Below are 18,145 nucleotides of genomic sequence, written 5' to 3'. Positions count from 1 at the left end.
AGGGTGGTCTTACTTGTTCCATTCAGAGCTGTGTGTGTCCCCACCGGTCACCTCACAAAGGGCCTGGCCAACCCGAGTCCAGCCCTGGTCTCCACGTGTCACGCTTTGTCACACGAGTGCGCCGGGCATAATCATAGTAATAGTAATAGTAATAATTGCCACTTGTGAGGCCAACTCTGTGCTAAATGTATAAGCTCATGTAATCCTCACAAACAACCCAGAAGGTAAATATTATGATCCTTGCTGGACAGATGGACTCACAGAAGATTTTCTAGATCTTCATTCTACTGAAGCCTGGAGGTCAAAGAACTCGTCCAAGCCACCGGCAGGGCCAGGACTCACTTTTTTTTTTTTTTTTTTTTGCGGTACGTGGGCCTCTCACTGTTGTGGCCTCTCCCATTGCGGAGCACAGGCTCCGGAGGCGCAGGCTCAGCGGCCATGGCTCACGGGCCCAGCTGCTCCGCGGCATGTGGGATCTTCCTGGACCGGGGCACGAACCCATGTCCCCTGCATCGGCAGGCGGACTCTCAACCACTGCGCCACCAGGGAAGGCCCCCAGGACTCACTTTTGGCAAATCTATCAAAAAATATTTCCTCTCAGGCAGAGGTTAAAGAGAGCCTACCAAACCTAAACACCAAGGGGGGACCGAGGCAGGGGCGCATCCTCTGCACCCACAACCAAGGGTCCCCCTCAACCCCAGTGTGCACGACAGGCAACCAAGTGCAGATGCTGACAGCCACAGACTCACTCAGAAATTAGCGAAGAAAAAGACCTTTCTTTCCAAAAAACAAACAATAATCAAGCAGCCATGTAGAGCAAACGGTTGGAATATCTTTAATTTTGAAGGACTTAAGCTTTCACTTACAAGAATATCCTTATCAATAATATATCAGGATAGGTCATTTTATTAGGTTTTGCACATTTTATAAAACCATACTCTAAATAATTTTGATTTCTTCTTAGAATGCGGCTCAGGTGAGTTAGAACTGCTGACTGGATGACTAAGATCAACCCCCTCTTCTTTCACTTTCAGATCCTTTGGCCAGACTTGAACGTGCCTCTCTCTGTGTTTCAGTTCAGTTTCAGCATTAATTTTTCTTTCTAATAATAAAGCAATCTATTTTAAGGGCCATTACCACCGGTTCAAATATTATAATTGTCACAAACTCAAAAAAAAAAAAAAAAGTTCTCATGCAGTAGAATCCTTTCCAAAAATGGACTGAAATTTGGTAACCAAACCTGGGCTGGAAGTTTCAAGGCTTTTGCTGACAAGAGATGTGATTCTTCTGTGCTCCCCTCCCCAAGGAGTGCGACTGTGCCTCGTGTGACAGGCAGTTACCCTCCCACAAGGGTGGTGACCGAAGGGCAACCGTGTTCCAGAGGAACCACAGGCAATGCCCACGGGACAGGGTGCCCACGCTGCAGGCCCGCAGCTCTCCCGGGACAACTGAGGACTCCAGCCGCTGTCACCACCGTTCTCGGTTCTGTTCTACCCTTTTCAGTGCTCACTGTGACCCACGAACGCTGAGTGTGCTTCACGGCTGTGACTCGGGGGGAGAAAAGTCCCTGCTGTCTGTCAATCTGCTTATCTTACAAGTTCCTGGACGGCCGAGCACACAGTGGCTTCCGTTCCCCCAGGAGACCGACTGCCCGTGTGTCAGCGCACACATACCCTGTGCGGGTGGTGAGGTGGCCAGGGTCTCGCAGACATCGAGGAGGCCAAGGGCGACCAGAGCAAAGACAAGTTCACAGTCAAGGGCACTACTCCGCTCCCAGGACACGCCATCCGTGTGAGAGGGATCACACGGGACAGGACAGGGCAGGTCCCCACGGAGCACCTGATGCATCGTGTCACAGCCTGAGACGCACGTCCACGGGAACTAGACGGCGATGAGGCCAGAGAGAAAAGCCGGGATGCTGGCAGCCATGCAGCCCCACCTCACGGCACCAGCACCAGGGCCCCTTCCCCGAGAAAGAGCCCGAGGGTCTGAGGTCATACCACCCAACCCCCTGAGTAATTACGCAGGTGAAACGTGCCTCCGGCAGCTCAGCCGCCCCAACACGTGGGGCAGGAGCAGAGCGCTCCGGGTGAGAGCTCGCTGTGGAAAGGAAGACCAGGGAGTCCTGCTGCCCACGGCTCACCACCTCGCAGAGTCCAGAAACACCGCGCAGAAAACAAATTCACCGGACCGCGGTCACCGCGCTCACACTGCCCCGCCATCCCCGCTGCCCCGTCCACGCCAGCGTGCCGCTCTCATCCGCTACACGACACCATCGCGGGCGGTGGGCAAAGCTGAGCTGCGACCTTCCAGACCCGACCCGCAGATCCACGTCAGGGCTGAAGGCGGACGCTGCCCTTCCCCGAGGCGCCCTCGGTGGCGCCCCCCGCACACCTTCTCCAAGGCCCTGCGGGGCGGGCCCCTCCCCTCCCTCCACTCATCAACACCTGCCCCGGTTTGACAAGGAGAGTCAGGAGAGACCCCACATGCCCAACAGTCACGTCACGATCACTCAGTGACCACACGGCCACACTGTCCCGGCACCTGGGGGAGCGGCGTCCCAGGCCCAGCAGACGACAGGTTTTGGACGTGATCAGGGAGGAGGGGAGGGGTCACGGGTGGAGGTCCCCTTGGGAGGCAGCAGGGGGCCCACAGGCCCGGCTGGTTTCAGAGACAACCGCGCGCCAGCTACCGCTCCCCGCGGACATAACCCCACGGCCTGCTGGGGCAGGTCGCCGATGCCCCTGCTGGACAGACGAGCAAGCAAAGGCACCGAGGGGTGGGGGACCTGCTGGTCGCTGACGGAGCCAGGACAGATCCCAGCAGGTGGGGCTTGTGACTGGCTAGGTGAGCCGCGGAGGACAGTCCAGGTTGCTGCTCTGCCCCTGCACCCGCTACCTCCTCACTCAGCAGCCTTCCCTGGGCACCTCCACGTGAGGCCTTAGATTAAAGGATCTTCGGGGCTGGATTATGTGACATCACCGCCACCCGCGATACCAATTCAGAACAGGAAAAGGCCACAAGGAGAGAGACAGACTTAAGTGGCTTCACAAGAAGGGAAGAATTTGGATTTCTAACGAGAGCGAGGCATTTTGAGGACTAAACCTATAGACCGGTTTTCGATCTCTCTTCAAGCATTACACATTTTCTCCTACAGCATAAATGTCACAAAGTACTTCTCCACTCCGAGACGTGTGCCCGAGACCTTGCCACCAAGACAACAAACCACGGTCTCGAGAACCTGCCACCTGCCACGGCCCGTGATGGCAGGTCCACACCTGCCCCAAATCCCACGGGGGCAACGGAGGGGAGCACGGAGACTGACAGGTGGACGCTGGGTAAGCACCCTCCCCCTCTGCATGTCCACACACCCCACTAGACATTTCTAGAACAGTTTTCCAATTTCAGTCAAAACAGGCAAATCTTGAAGGTAGCTACTTCTCAGGTACCCTACCGAACCCAGGCAATCCCCAATGGCTTTTCTCATATAGAAAAAAATTTGTCTTCTAACTCCACAGAAATGGGAAATTCGTTCGGCAGCTTGATGTTTCAAGATCGTGTTCTCGAAGCTCCACAAGGCGGTGGGCGGGTGGCACCCAAGCGCCCCGACCACCTGGAGGCCACAGTCCTGATCACAGCACACAGGCGACATCACTCAGGGATACGCCAGAAGCTTGGATATTTTGGTGTGAAATCTCCTGATTTAAAATGTTGACTACAATTTGAAAAGGAAAAGAAAACCTCACTGGACAAGTCAAAAAATATCTGTGGGCCAAATTTAGCCCAAGGGTGACCCATCAGCAGCCCCCGGTGAGGACAATCTGTAGTTACTCTGACCCTACGGATTACAAATAAAATTGTATCACCCATAATGGCTACATTTCACCCAGTCTAGCCTGACACACACAAAAAATTTAAGTAAAATTAGATTCCTATCACTTTGGAAACAAAGTTGGAAACAAACCAACACAGCTCCTCTTCGATTTCTTACAAGCTCTGTAAGGTTATGCAGCTGCCACTCCAGGGTTATTTGTCTAGAAGAAGAATGGCAAGTCCTACAGACTTATCAATAGCAGGTCACGTTTCTATTAGAACAATAATTGTTTACACTGAATGATCTATGTTAATAATTAAATTTCCATTTGTAACTATTTCTTATTGGGTTTTTGTTTGTTGGTTTTGTTTTGTTTTGGGCCACACCACACAGCATGCAGGATGTTAGTTCCCCGACCAGGGATCTAACCCATGCCCCTTGCAGTGGAATCACAGAGTCTTAACCATTGGACCGCCAGAGAAGTCCCTTACTGGTTTATTTCAATAACACAATAATTTCAAACAAAACTGTAAGTATATCCTAGTTACTTTAGCCCCGAAGTTCCTGATGTTCAGATAAGGTGCTGGTCAATTATAATTTACTTGATCCAGTACAATGTGACCTTTGACCCTTGTCTGCACACCCGCAGTGGCCAGCACGTCACCAGGACACCAGCCTGGGAGGGAACCTGGTGTGCGTGTCCCATGTGCTGCAGGGGCCCTGATCGTCTGTCCACCACGGCAGCTCTGGCAGCTACCCGGGGATGCTCACAGGAGCAACCCTCCTCCCCAGCAGCCTCCTCCCTTTTCATCTCTTCTGACCCGAAGTCGAGCCTGGCTCACAAGCCCACCTTTCCTCACTCCGGCCAAACAGCAGTCCCCACTGTTGACCAGAAGGACCGACAGTGGATCCAGAGTAGAAGCCAAGGCTGGAACTGGGCCCTGGCGCTTCCCAGCTGGGTGACCTTGGGTAAATGCCTAGCATCTCTGTGCTGAGTTACCTTCTCTGTAAAATGGGGACACGTGAGAATGAAAGGATTCTCACCTAAAGTGCTGAGAAGAGGGCCTGGTGCCAGGCCGCACCCACGTGTGTTAGCTGTTCTTAGCGCTCTCCATGGCAGGGGGCAGGTAACATCTCTTACTATGACTCGGGTGCATGAGGCTAAGTGTCCTCAGAGGTAATCCTGTCCGAGACACTCTATCCCCTTAGGCTCAAGAAACTCCAGAAGGTGGCATGAGCCAGCTGGCATCCTCACCAGCCAGGGACTGTACAGGCCCTAGGAGGGAAGCATGGGATCTACAGAAAAGGGCACGTGAGGGCATTTAGATAAGGGACCGGGGATGAGAGGGAGAGGAAGGGCAGCAGGCACTTTTCTTAGGAAAAGCGGCCCGACCAGTGGAGCTGCTTACAGTCAGGTTTACAGGGAGAAGCAGCGGGCTGGGGGAGCCGGCAGGGCAGGCCAGGGCCCACCTGGAACCCCACGGGCTCTCTGAGTCTGTGGACTGAATCAGTGTCCAGCTCAGTTGAGTCTATTTTTAAACCTTTCTAGATCATTCCAGGCACAACATCTTTGGCATCCTTAGGCCCTAAAATATTTCAAGATGTACTTTTCTCGTAGAAGATATTCAATTATCAGGTATATCATGGTTCATGCTAAACCTTAACACACGTGAGTCACCAAGGCCCATGAGTAACCATTAAAAAGCCCAGGCACTGCGCCCGAAGCTGCCCCACCAGGCTCCACTCACGCGCTCAGCACTGCTGCGGGCCCACCTAGCTTCAGACAGGGAGGCGGTGCTGGGAAAAAAAACCCGCCCTCTGGCAGGTAACGGTCGGATGTGGGGAGGCCTCTGAGAAACGACGAAGTTGATATACGTGTTTTATCAAATTATCCAGAGTCATAAATGCTATGGAAAAGGCAGCAGAGCAGGTCCACGGGGCTGGGGGGCTGCAGGGGGGTGAGATGCCTCACAGACAAAGGCTGATGGCAACCTAGGAGCTGGGCAAAGGCCCTGGGGCACGAGAACCCCTGCAGAGCTTCAGGACAGGCAGAGGCCAGTGGGGCTGGAGCAGAGGGAGTGCAGAGGGAGCTAAGTACCACGGAGGCGGAGGCGGTGCCGGAGGCCAGGAGGGCGCAGTCCAGGAAGCCCCAGGCAGGGACGAGCGGCTCCAGAGGCTCACCGCCTTGGACTCTCATCTAAGATGCCTCACGGCTCCTGGGCGCCCCTGCTGAGCTGTCAGGTGAGGCACGGACAGTGCAGAGTCAGTAGCGCGTGTTTCCGTGGACCCAGACCTCTGAGGCAGCAACGCTTCTGGCAAGTGAGCCTAAAGCGCCGGCCCTCGGACCCCCTTCCACAGAACATTCTCTATCAGGCCTCCCAGGGCCCTTGGGTACCAGGGCAGACCCGCTGCAGGCCTGATACCATCCACCCGGGCCCCCAAGATGCCACGCAGACCTGGGCCAAGGGGTCCCCGGGAAGGAGGGAGCGGGCGTGCTCTGGATGGAGGCCTGGGAATCAGCGGCTTCGCGGATCGGGTGCAGTCTGATGTCCACTGGTTCCCTGAGAAAGGCTGCACAAGGCGCGTGCGGCCAGAGAGGAAGCCGAGACGCGGGGGCTGCTGGGGCCACAGGCCAGAGGGCAGGGTGGGCAGCCCCTCTCCACCCAGGAGCCACTGCTCACACACAGGCACACGTGCACACGCTCCTGCTGTCTCTCACACGCACCTGTGCAGACACTCACACACGTGCACCTGCCCTTTGAATGGGGCGTGGAGACAGGATGCAGACATCACAGTGCTGACAGTTCGCTGTCGTCCCCACATGAAGAAACGTCACCAACACCATCCGGAAAGACAAGGCATCAGCGTGTCCTCCTGACTCACAACCTGGAAACCAGAGCAGCTCCGGCCCATCCTGAAACAGTCCTGCCTAAGAGGGACTCGTTACCACCTTTGTCACACTTTGGCCTTTGACCCCGGCCACTGCGGGGAGAGCCCAGCAGTCCTGAAGCACCAGTGGTCTAGCGACCTGGCCAAGCGTCCGGTTCCAGGTGGCCCCTGGCCCTGCCGCCCTCGGGGTTCTGCTCCATCAGCACCCGTGAGAGGACTGGGCCTGGCCTTTCAGGAAACGCCTCTGCCACACCTGCTTGGGACAGGGTTCTCCTCGGGTCCCCAGGCCGCAGGTTCAGGGGACAGGTTGCACTGACCCTGGACCTGTGGACCGTATACCGTGGAGTCAACTCTGGCACAACTGCATTTCCACACACAGGAAACAGCCCGTCCCCGACTCCCACTCGCACAGCCACAGGCTCCTCCGACCGCGTGCTACCCTGTGCAAGCATCCCCAGCCTAGTGACCAGGGGCCCGTGTGGTGCCCCCGCCCCCGGCCGCTGGGGGCTGCAACCAGACTGCTTCCTGCTCCAAGAACCCTGCTCTCTGCCCACCTGCCTGCTAGGAAAGGCAGTGGGCGCTGCAGAAACGAACCCCGGCATCCACGTCCTTGCAGGGGGCGTACCCCAGGATCTCAGCGTCCGAGCTCTGGAGCAGCCCCCCACCTGCCCCAGACTGCCATCTCTGAAATGGGGACAACACCAGGATGGCTCCAAGGGCTATGGTGAGGATTACTTGAGGCGGTAAGCACAGCACTACAGGCATGAGAAAGTCAGCCTAGACAGACACAGTTCCGACCAGGATGAAGCAGGCGCACGACCGCCTATCCCTCCTCTGATGGTGACCAAGAGGTCTGGACAAGATGGGAGGGAGAGAGTTAACTGAAGGCGCCAAAAGCAAAGAGCAGCGGGCCAGCGGCCGGAGCAGCACCCACGCAGAAGGAGCAGCGCCCGGCAGTCTTCCAGAGCCTTCCTTTCCTCTCCATCCCCAGCTCTGAGCCAAGGGCAGCCTGAGATCTAGAACAGCTCGCTGGATGCAGACAGCGAACACCCACCCCTCTGTCCAGAGGAGCCAGAGCGTGGCCGGCAGGGCTGGGAAGGGCGCCCTGGCTCTGCCTGTGAACTGACACACGCGGGGCTCCCGCCTGGCCTCCACGTGCTGAACCATGGGAGGCACAGAGGAGCCTCGGGAGCCGAACTGCCAAGTGTGCGAGCTCCTTGGCCCCAGACTCACCCCTGAGTGACAAACACCAGGGCGGCCCCCCACAGCGTGAAAAAGGCCTTGAGAGCTGGACTGATGTGGAAACCCCTCCCACAACGTGAGACCGACTTGCCGTCTGTGTACAACCAGGCTGAGCACCTGCCTAAGAAAAGAAAATTCTCCAAAGGACTTCGACGGGACCCAGAGCCTTATAAAGAAATATGAAAAATGTCCAAGGTACAAAATTAATCAGCACACCAAGAACCAGAAAACGCTGACATGCCTAAGGGAAAGACAGTCCACAGACGCCCGGCCTGAGATGACCCAGATGTCAGAGGCATCAGACAAAAACTTTAACGTGGTCGGTATAACCGTGCTCGGTGAGGTACAGCTGAACATTCTTAACATGAATGGAAAGATGACAGAAGTTCCCAAGAGAGAAAAATAAACTATTAGAAGGAAGCAAATGGGAGCTTTAAAACTGAAAGTACAGCATCTGACATAAAACATCCACTAGCTGTGCTCAGTAGCGGAGTGGGGGTGACAGAGGAAAGCCAGTGAAGCTGAACAGGTCAGTAGGAATAATCTGTTCTGTATAACAGAGAGAAAAAATATTTTAAAAAATGCACAGGGACCTTCCGCTGCCGAGATGATGGACGAGGTGTGCTTTTTCCTGTTCCTCCGCTAAGCCATGTATCACACAAACACAGGGAGACTCTGAAAGGTGGGGAGAAGGAGGAAGCTGGCCGGGGACCTCGGGACCAGGGAAGGACAGGGGTGAGTTCCCTGGGTTTCCTTTTGCTTCATGCACCTCAGATGTGAAGAACAGCAACCTGGAAATGCCAGTGGGTACAAACCAAAAACCCCAACAAAGAGTGCCCTCTCTGGCCAAAGTACCAGGGGAAGGACAGCCCAGTAAGACAGGAAACTTCTAGACAAACAACAAACACACAGGAAACCTGGCCCCACGCCCACACGCCAGCAAAGTCCACCTGGGAGCCTAGACTTCCACCCTCAGGGGTGTAGGGAGGCACCCGACACTCCCCACCAGGGTGGCGTGGCATGGGGGAAGGCAGGCAGGGAGCCAGAACTTGCATCCCAGCCAGCTGGTAATGAGCCTCACTCCTCACAGGGGTCGGTAGAGACAAAGGGGGAGTGGACTTCCACCTTCATTCAGCAGTAGTGAGGTGGTGTCAGGGGAGACCTAGGGGAAAGACAGGATTTTCACCACCACCCACCTCCACCTACCCAGGTGTCAGGAGACCCTTGGAGTGCAGTTGCGAGGCACCCCTACCCCTTCCAGCCAAGGGGGTCTCTGTGCAGGCCTAGTGGGGGGCCGGAAGTCCTAGCCCACCCAGCAGCAATGAGGCGCCCCTCCCCCCGACTGTCAACAGGGCCGAGGGGAACCTGGACTTCTTCCCCCACCTGGCGGTAACTAGTTCCCCTCTTCCCTGATGGAGCAGTGTCAGAGAGAGCAAGCTAAAAGAAGAAATTTAAATAAGATCCAAAATTTCCTAACAGTACAAAAATGTCCAGGTTTCAATCTAAAATCAACCACCATGCCAAGAACTAGGAAGATCTCAAAATGAGAGAAAAAAAGACAATCGCTGGATGCCAACACCGAGATGACAAAGATGTTAGGATTGTCTGACAAGGACCTTAAAGCTGCCACTACGAAAAGGCTTCACAAACAATTACACACCTGAAACAAATGAAGACATATAAAGACTCAGCAAAGAAAAAACGTCTTAGCAAAGAAGTAGAAGATATAGGGACTTCCCTGGCGGTCCAGTGGTAAGGTATCCGCCTTCTAATGCAGGGAATGCAGGTTCGACCCCTGGTTGGGAAACTAAGATCCCACATGCTGCAGGGCAACTAAGCCCATGTGCCACAACTACTGAGCCCTCGCGCCTCAACTAGAAGGCCCGTGTGCCACAAATGACAGAGCCCATGTGCCCTGGAGCCTGTGCACCACAACTAGAGAGAAGCCCGCATGCCTCAACAAAGATCGTGCATGCCTCAACAAAGATCGCGCATGCTGCAACTAAGACCCGATGCAGCCAAAAATAAATAAAATAAATACATAATAAATAAACCTTTAAGAAAGAAAAAAGAAGTAGAAGATATAAATAAGACCCAAATGGACATTTTAGAACTGAAAAATACAGTAACCAAAACAGAAAAGAAACAGGTGGACTCAACAGCAGAACGGAGGGGCAGACGAAAGAATCAGTGAACTGGAAGATGGGACAACAGAAATGACTCAAATTGAACAGCAGAAGAAAACAGAATTAAAAGCAAAAACAAAACAAAACAAAAAAAATGAACAGAGCCTCAGAGACCTGTGGGATTATAATGGAGGATCCAACATGTGTGTCACTACATTCCCAGAAGTAGAGAAGGAGAGGGGCTGAAAACGTGCTCAAAAAATAATGGCTGAAAACTTCCCAAATTTGACAAAAGGCATAACCTCAAATATAACTAATCCAAAGAAATCCAGTCCAAGACACATTACAGTCTGGATTCTGAAAATCAAGTACAAGGAAAAGAATGTTCACATCAGTGAGAAAGAAACAACACCTTACCTACAGGTGAGAAAAATTTGAATGACAGTGGATTTCTCCTCAGAAACCATGGAAGCCAGAAGGAAGTGGCACAATATTTTTCCAGTGCTGAAAAGAAAAGAATGGTCAACCTGGAATCTTACACCCAGCAAAAATATCCTTCAGGGATAAAGGAGAAATTAAGACATTTTCAGATGAAGAAAAACTAAGAGAACTTGTTGCCAGCAGACCTATCATAAAAGAAAGGATGCAGGAAGTAGAAATGAAGTGATAAGAGTCCGGGGTGGTGGTGGGGCAGTGGGGAGGAAGAAAGAACAGAGTAAGCAAAGATATGGGTAAACACAATAGGATTTCCTTCGCTTCCTGACTTTTCTAAATTATGTTTGTGGGTGGGAGAGAAAATTATAACACTAATGTGGTTCTAAATGCATGTAGAAGAAATAATTAAGACAATTTCATTATAAAACGGGAGAGTAAAGTGAGGCAGAGAGGTAGGGTTTCTGCACTTCACTCAAATTGGTGAAATGGCAGCACCACAAGATTGGGATGAGATACGTATATATAGACCAATACCTTGGGGAACCACTCCACCTCTGTACAAAGAGGTGCACTCAAAAACAATATGGATATTTTACTACAATAAACAGCTAATAAAAAAGATGAAGATATATAGACAAATCAAAATGGAATTCTAAAAAAATATTTTTAAGTAATTCACAGGAAGGCAGGGAAAAACAGAGAAACAAAACCCAGAAAACAAAAAATAAAATGGTAGACTTAAGCCCTAATATATTTACATTAAAAAGACATAGATTGGCTTAGTTAATTAAAAAACATGAGTCAACCTTATGCAGTCTAAAGAAACTCACTTCAAATCTAATGATGTATGCAGGTTGAAAGTAAAAAGATGGAAAAGACATGTGCAGCAGGAGTGGCCGTGTCAATCAATAAAGTAGACTCCAGAACAAACACAATGATCAGACACAGAGAAGGGCATTACACAACGAAAAAAGGGTCAATCCAAAATGAAAACATAGCAATCCTGAATATGAATGCACCAAACAACAGAGCAGGAAAACGCATAATGATCAATAATGGTTTAGAGCAGGGTCGGCAAACTGCAGGCCAAATTCAGCTTGCTGCCCACTTTTGTAAATAAAGTTTTGTTGGCACACGGCCATGTGCATTCACTCTCATGCTGCCTACAGCAGCTTTTGTGCTAAAACAGCAGAACTGAGAAGTTGTGACCCACAGAGCCTAAAATAATTGCTATCTGGCTTTTGAAGAAAATGTTTGCTGACCTATTTTAGAGTAACAAATAAAAGTTAACCTTTGAATTATCTCAGATTACAGTATTTATGACCACGTTCGCCTACTGTTAAGTCATGTAACCTGAACATAACTGAGGCAGGTGCCTAGAGAGACAGATGGCAGGCAGGACTGCTGTTTTCCTGACATCTGCTTTCGAAACCACAAAAGCCTGTACGTCTCTTCCGACAGTGAATCACATGCAAATCCAGAATGAGATTCTATTTTTTTTTCTGAAACAGGTAGACAGGATTGCCATTTATTTCCTATTCAAATATACTGAGATTCCTCCTATCACACTGTGCAGGTCGTTAGCTTTACATCATCTGACACTGTCTACAGCACTTCTGACTTCCTCATGGGGCATAACTACGACACATCAGGGGATACTGAAACACAGGACTACAGGATCTGTGGTGTTTACGCTTTAGGGGATTCTGTAGAATTTGTGGGCTTTACACAAACCATTCAGCTTCCCAGCCACTTCCAATGGTTTCGAACCCACATCCTCCAGAGAAAAGTCAAGGTGCTGGGAGAGCAAACAGCAAAGCAACCACTCCCCCCACGTTCTCCTGCAGCGGTGACCACAGGACATGCTGCATCCCACAGAGCCGGAGCCCAGTCCCGAGGCGGCCTCCACTCACCATGTGGCCAGGGGCAGGCCACACCTCACCTCCCATATGTGGCCATCCACACAGGGTTGTTCAGCACCTGCCGTGCACAGGCACACGAGGAGCCCCGGGAGAATGGGGACGAGGGACACGAGGAGGGGGTCATCAGTATCTTAACAAACACACAGAAAATATATTTTCTAAAGCCTAAACACAGTTCCTTAAGTACTTGTCTTTTTCCTTAGGACAGATGATCAAACATGGCAAAGTCACCAAACTATACACTTAAAATGTGTGAATTTTATTGTATGCAAATTATGCCTCAATAAAGTTGACGTTAAAAAAATCATGTTTTGGGCTTCCCTGGTGGCGCAGTGGTTGAGAGTCCGCCTGCCGGTGCAGGGGACGCGGGTTCGTGCTCCGGTCCGGGAAGATCCCACATGCCGCGGAGCAGCTGGGCCTGTGAGCCATGGCCGCTGAGCCTGCGCGTCCGGAGCCTGTGCTCCGCAAGGGGAGAGGCCACAACAGTGAGAGGCCCGCGTACAGCAAAAAAAAAAAAAAAAAATCACTGTTGAAGGTTAAGACTAAGGGTGATTCTTTTTCTGTGTGCTTTTCTGTTTTTCTAGATTTTATTAAATCAACATGAGTTACTTTTATAAGCATAAAAAAACTTTTTGTTTTAAGTATCTGTGGCTTGCCTACCTTTTGCTGGGCACTGCGTAGGGGTGTTGGGGACACTCTATAAATATAGCAGTGACCTACCCAAGGAGCACCCCATCAGCCCTGGGGCATCCCAGATTCGGGGGGAGCTGCCAGAGGAAAGGGAGGGTTTCCTTCAAAAGTGGAGCCTGGGCACTGCCCCACCCCGCCCCAGGGTGCCAACATACTCCTCCCAGCCCCAACTCTAAAGGAACACATCCAGAGTCTCTTTTCCTGAACCCCGGGGGGTACAGCCCAGATACAGTTTCAGTCTGTTTCGAGCTGAACTAGCCCGACCCACTGTGAGAAGACTGGGTCCGGGTTTCCTGTTTTCAGTCTGCCCCACTTCCGGCCAGGCTGGCGCCCCGGAGCCTCACAGCTTCCTTAAGAGCAGCTGTTCCTGGGTCCAGACAACGCTGCCCCCTGAAATCCTGGTGCCTCCTTTGCTCTCAACCGCTGAGCCCCCTCACAGATGAAGGAGCATGGGCCTGGATTAAAAGCCAGCTCCCTTCTGGACATTACAGTCAACTGCAATCAGTTCACAACTTCCATTTTTCCTGTCTGAAAGCAGGAGCGATGCTATGGAGAAACTGAGCGGGTCAGATGAAGCGGCTGCACCCAGTGCACGGGCTGCCCCGGGGCAGGTCCCGCCTGTGTCCTTCTTCGAAGGTGATCTCAATTCACTCCCTACCCCATCAGTCTGTTTTTGCACAACCCTCCCCTCCCTTCCCTCCCCGGCCAAGCCACAGTCCATCCCGGCAAGCAGACACACCTGGGACTGTGGCAGGCTGGGTACTGCCACTCTGTAACTGAATCAAATGTCCCGTGGACTGATTCCCGTCTCCCTAGTGCCAGTGCTGCTCTCAAGCATGGAATCATCTGACTCAGACCCCACTGCCCTGGGGATGCAGCTATGAGGAAAGCCCCGAGCTGCAGCAGCTGCGTCCCTGCACTGCTGACCCACTGCTTTCCCAGGGTGGTGGGTTGCACAGGGGGTGCCAGGGCTCCCACAACCCCAGCCTCTCCGGGGAGGCGACCAATCTCTTGCATACCAGTCCCTGTATGAAAGGGTCTTCACGGTTTGTAAGAGTGAAGTAACCACCGTTCCCGGGAAGAGGGCAGGCAGCTGTGTCAGTGAGGGGCTGCCCCAAAGCACGCCACACAAAACCGAGGATCTGGGGACCGGAAACCATAATGGTAGCCGGCTGAGGATGCCAACGCTGAAAGCAGGCAAGGAGTGACTTCCCCACCGAGACGTCCCGACGGGTGGGGTCTGTCCAGTGTCCACATGGCCACTGTGGCCTGAGGGAGGCCACACCACCCGGTGCACAGCAGCTGGAGTTGGACCCACCACGCCTCAAACCCGGGTTCAACCACTAGTTGGGCCGGTTTCTAAAACTCTCTATATCCGTAAAATACAGGAGAAGCTGCCCCGCAGGAATGCATCATGTTTGAATGGGATACAGGACAGAAGCACAATGGCTGCGCCCACGTGCCCCACGAAATGGCAGTGCCCCATCCTTAAGCCGAGAGGTTTACAGGAAAGCTCAAAAGCCCTCGGGGACAGGCCAGGCAAGACCTAGTCGTGTGGTGCCAGGAGGCCGGAGGATGACGTCTGAGGAGTGACATGTCTTCCCAAGGGGACAACAGAAAGCTGGTAGAAGGGTAGAGCCTCAGACCCCCAGCCACAGATAAGCTCTCTGCAGACCATGCTTCTGGTGACGCCAAGGCTAGAAACCAAGAGTCCGAGATCACCCTTGACCTTGGCCCCAATTAACCGGCCAGCTCTGCCTCACCGCTCCCCCACCAGCAGAGCCACACAACCTCAGTGTCAGAAAGCACCCCCAGACCCATCGCGGCACCCCCGACTGCCCCCAAGGCATCTGAAAGCCATCCCAAACTCAGAACATCCACCAGAGAACCCTGACCTACACACCCCTCCCCGACAATTAACCACGAAATCCCTGCTCCTGCAGTTTCAGTAACTACAAACCTGGAAATCACGTTCCCCTGGCGCTGCTCATTCAATCCAGGCAGACCCAGCCCTGCTCACCACCACTCCCACCAGGACTAGGCCAGCAACCTCCCACCTGCAGTCCCTCCTCTGTCTGCTCTCCTCCAAGCTGCCACAGGGATCCTTTCTCCAGGTTAAGATGGATAAAGCCCTCCAGGGGTCCCCATCTCAGCCCATGCCACCCAAACAGCCCCGTTTCCCCTCCCCCATCTCCCTCCGTTCCTGCAGCACCCCGTGGACCTCCGGCCCTGGCACTTGTGGTCTTCCTGCAAGGACCATCTCTTCCCAATGTGCACAGGTCCCTCCAGGGCTCTGGTCCAATGCCCCCCTGCAAGTGAGGACTTCTGGGACCCCCTGCACCACAGCGACCTGCCCCTACCCTGCAGGGCTCTTCTGAGACATACACGCCCCTATGTGTTGCCCTCTTGTCTCTGCCAATAATGGAAAATGCTCCAATGCGGCAGGGACTTTGTCACGTGCGTTGAGCAGAGGCGAGGATTACCGCCGCGCCCTTCCCGAACAGGCCCTCAATAAAAAATTGCGAAAGACAAATGAATGAGATGGAAACACACCCACACTCGCCAGCCCTGGGCTTCCTCTCCTGCCATGGACGCTTCCCCCCTGCTCACTGTCCAAAGGCATCTCCTGTAATCCTCCTCCTCCCGCCAGGAATCAAATGACACCTCCTTGATAACCCTCTGCCGCCGACGTCTCGGCCCCGGGAGCCGCTGGCCCCTTCTCCTTGGGGAGAGAGAGTGCCCTTTTCAATTAAATTACACTTCTCCAAATCGGAGGGCCTCCGCAGGTCCTGCGTCCAGCCTGTTGCACCGGAATTAACACCCACACCAACCCCACCAGGGAGCACATCCCAGACAGAAGATCATGAGCCTGTCTTTCACTTTACAACAGGAATTCCTGACCCCGCTCTGGATCCCCGCTAACGAAAAGCATCTGTACTCGGGTTCAACAGAAAGCGAGTGCGGGGCGCCGGCACTCCCTCGGGATCCATCCGTAATCAGTCTCACAATCGACCCGGATGGTGCCTTTCAGATACTTGCGGGCCGGTCACGGAGATGCGGCCCCGTCCAGGCGACCCCTCCCGGGCCGCAGATCTCCCCTGCCGTCACCACCCCGCGCCTCGCCCTCCGGGGTCGCATCCTCGCCGGGACCGCAGGCGCCCGGGCTCCGGCCCTCCCCGCCGGCACCTCCCTCCACCCACGCCCCCGCCCCGGCGCTCGCTCTTTGTCACCCCGGTCCCGGAGTGTACACACCCTCGGAGCCCGGTACTCCTCCCTGCCAGCTGCTGCCGGGACCCCGGGCCCCATCTCCGGGCCTCCGGTCCCGGGGCCCCCGCCTGCCGGCCTCCCCGCCCCCTCCTCCCCGGCCCCTCCCTGCCCCGCCATCCCGGCCGAGCCCGCGGGCCGGCGGCGACACTCACCCGCGCCGGGGGCGCCGGCTCCGGGCCCCGGGCTCCGCCACCAGCGCAGCAGCGCCCGCGCGGGGTCCAGGCTCACTGCGCAGCGCTGCTGCTTCACCCATAGCACCGAGCGCAGCGGCTCCGCGGCCCCCATCGCGCCCAACGCCCAGGGCGCCGCCGGGTCGGCCAGGCTGAGGGCGCCGGGCGGGCGCGCAGACGCCGAGGGGCGCTGGACCGTTAGCGGCCCCTGGAGCCCGGCCGGGTCGCGGCTGCGGCGGCGGCTGCGGCGGCGTCGGCGTCGGCGGCGGCGCGGGGCGGGCGGCGCGGGGCGGGCGGGGTGGGCGGTGCTGCGTCACCCCGTACGCAGAGCGGCCGCGGGGGACCAGGCGGGGGACGGGGAGGGGGAGGAGCGGGGGAGGGAGAGGGGGTCGGGCTGGGGAGGAGGGCCGGACTGGGGGGACTGGGGGGACTGGGAGGGGGCTGGACGGGGGAGGGGAGGAGTCGGCCGGGGGATGTGGGGCGGGGCGAGAGGACAAGGAAAGGCCGCGAGGGGGACCGGGCGTTGGGACGGGGAGGGGACGAGGAGGGGGACGGACGAGGGGGGTGCCGAGCCGAGGAACCAAGGGGGGGTCTGGACGGGGGGACCTGAGAAGGGGGCCGGGCGTGGTGGGGGGAGAGGAGAGAGGAGGGGGCGGAGGAGGGGCCGGGCGATCAAGGAGGGGGCTGGGCTGGGGTCTGGCCGCGCGGACCGGGTGAGCTCGCCCGGGCGAGTCCGTAGGGCTTAGCTCTGGCCCGAGGAGGTGGCTTCCCCTTGCCGCCGATCCTGGGGTTCGGGCCGCTGTGGCCGGGGGCGTGGAGCTCAGTAGCGCCTCCCTGGTGGATCGTCGGGGGCCTCCTGGGGCGCCGAAATGCTGCCTGGGTGGTCGTGCAGGTGTGACGGAAGGCCACGGGCCTTTGGTGGGCTCCGCGCCCCACGCCTGTCCTCCTGCGGCCGCCCTGGGCAGCTTGACTTTGGGCGTCGGGCGGCATCTTGGATACCCCGTCTCCTCCTCTTGAAGGCCTGGTATGCACCCTCTGGAGGTGTGGACTGTGCTGGGGCCAGCATGGAACTGGGCACCCTCTCCTCTGCTTATAGGCCACCCTCATGACCACCCAGGGAAGCAGGTGCTGCAGCACCCCTACACTCCTAAGGGGGCAGTTTTAGGCACTGGGGATTGAGCAGTAAGGGATGGAGCCAGGCTTTGAACCAGGCAGTCTGGGTCAAAGGGCCCTGCCGGGCCTGCACACCTAGGTTGAGGACAGATTCCCCCTGAGGAGGCACGTCCTGGTCACAGGTAGCAGAGGTGTGGCTCAGAGGTCTGCCACGGTCCAGCCACCCTTTACTGCCCACTGGAGTATGTGTCTGGGCTGGGGGCTGCAGAGAGCAGCTAGGGGTCCCAGAGCCCCAGGTTCTCATGGCCAGCCAGCCTGCTAGGGGAAGATGCTGGAGTATAAGCGGCCACCAGAGAGGAGGGGCCTGCAGGCTGGCAGGCAGGGAAGGCTGGCTGGAGGAAGCAGTCTTCCTCTTAGGGGCCTGAGAGGAAGCTGGAGGCGGGCAGGCAGCTGAGCCCTCCTCTCCCCTCCTGAGCA

General features: G+C 55.4%; 1 protein-coding gene across 1 annotated transcript in view; it reads right to left on the bottom strand.

Annotated features, from left to right (window-relative positions):
* Window positions 1-17,545, bottom strand: part of CERK (ceramide kinase) — a 52,036-nt gene extending 34,491 nt beyond the window's left edge. Inside the window, exons 1-3 of the mRNA XM_060114205.1 lie at window positions 17,266-17,545; window positions 16,969-17,161; window positions 16,538-16,863 (exon numbers count right to left, since the gene is read on the bottom strand). Coding sequence (XP_059970188.1) covers window positions 16,538-16,863; window positions 16,969-17,161; window positions 17,266-17,545 — 799 coding nt within the window. The remainder of the gene's footprint in view (window positions 1-16,537; window positions 16,864-16,968; window positions 17,162-17,265) is intronic.
* Between the last annotated feature and the right edge of the window lie 600 nt (window positions 17,546-18,145).

Source organism: Mesoplodon densirostris, chromosome 11 (assembly GCF_025265405.1).
Source record: "Mesoplodon densirostris isolate mMesDen1 chromosome 11, mMesDen1 primary haplotype, whole genome shotgun sequence".
NCBI lineage: Eukaryota > Metazoa > Chordata > Mammalia > Artiodactyla > Ziphiidae > Mesoplodon > Mesoplodon densirostris.
The sequence above is the reverse complement of the archived record's forward strand: the minus strand, read 5'-3'. Positions and strand labels throughout refer to the sequence as shown.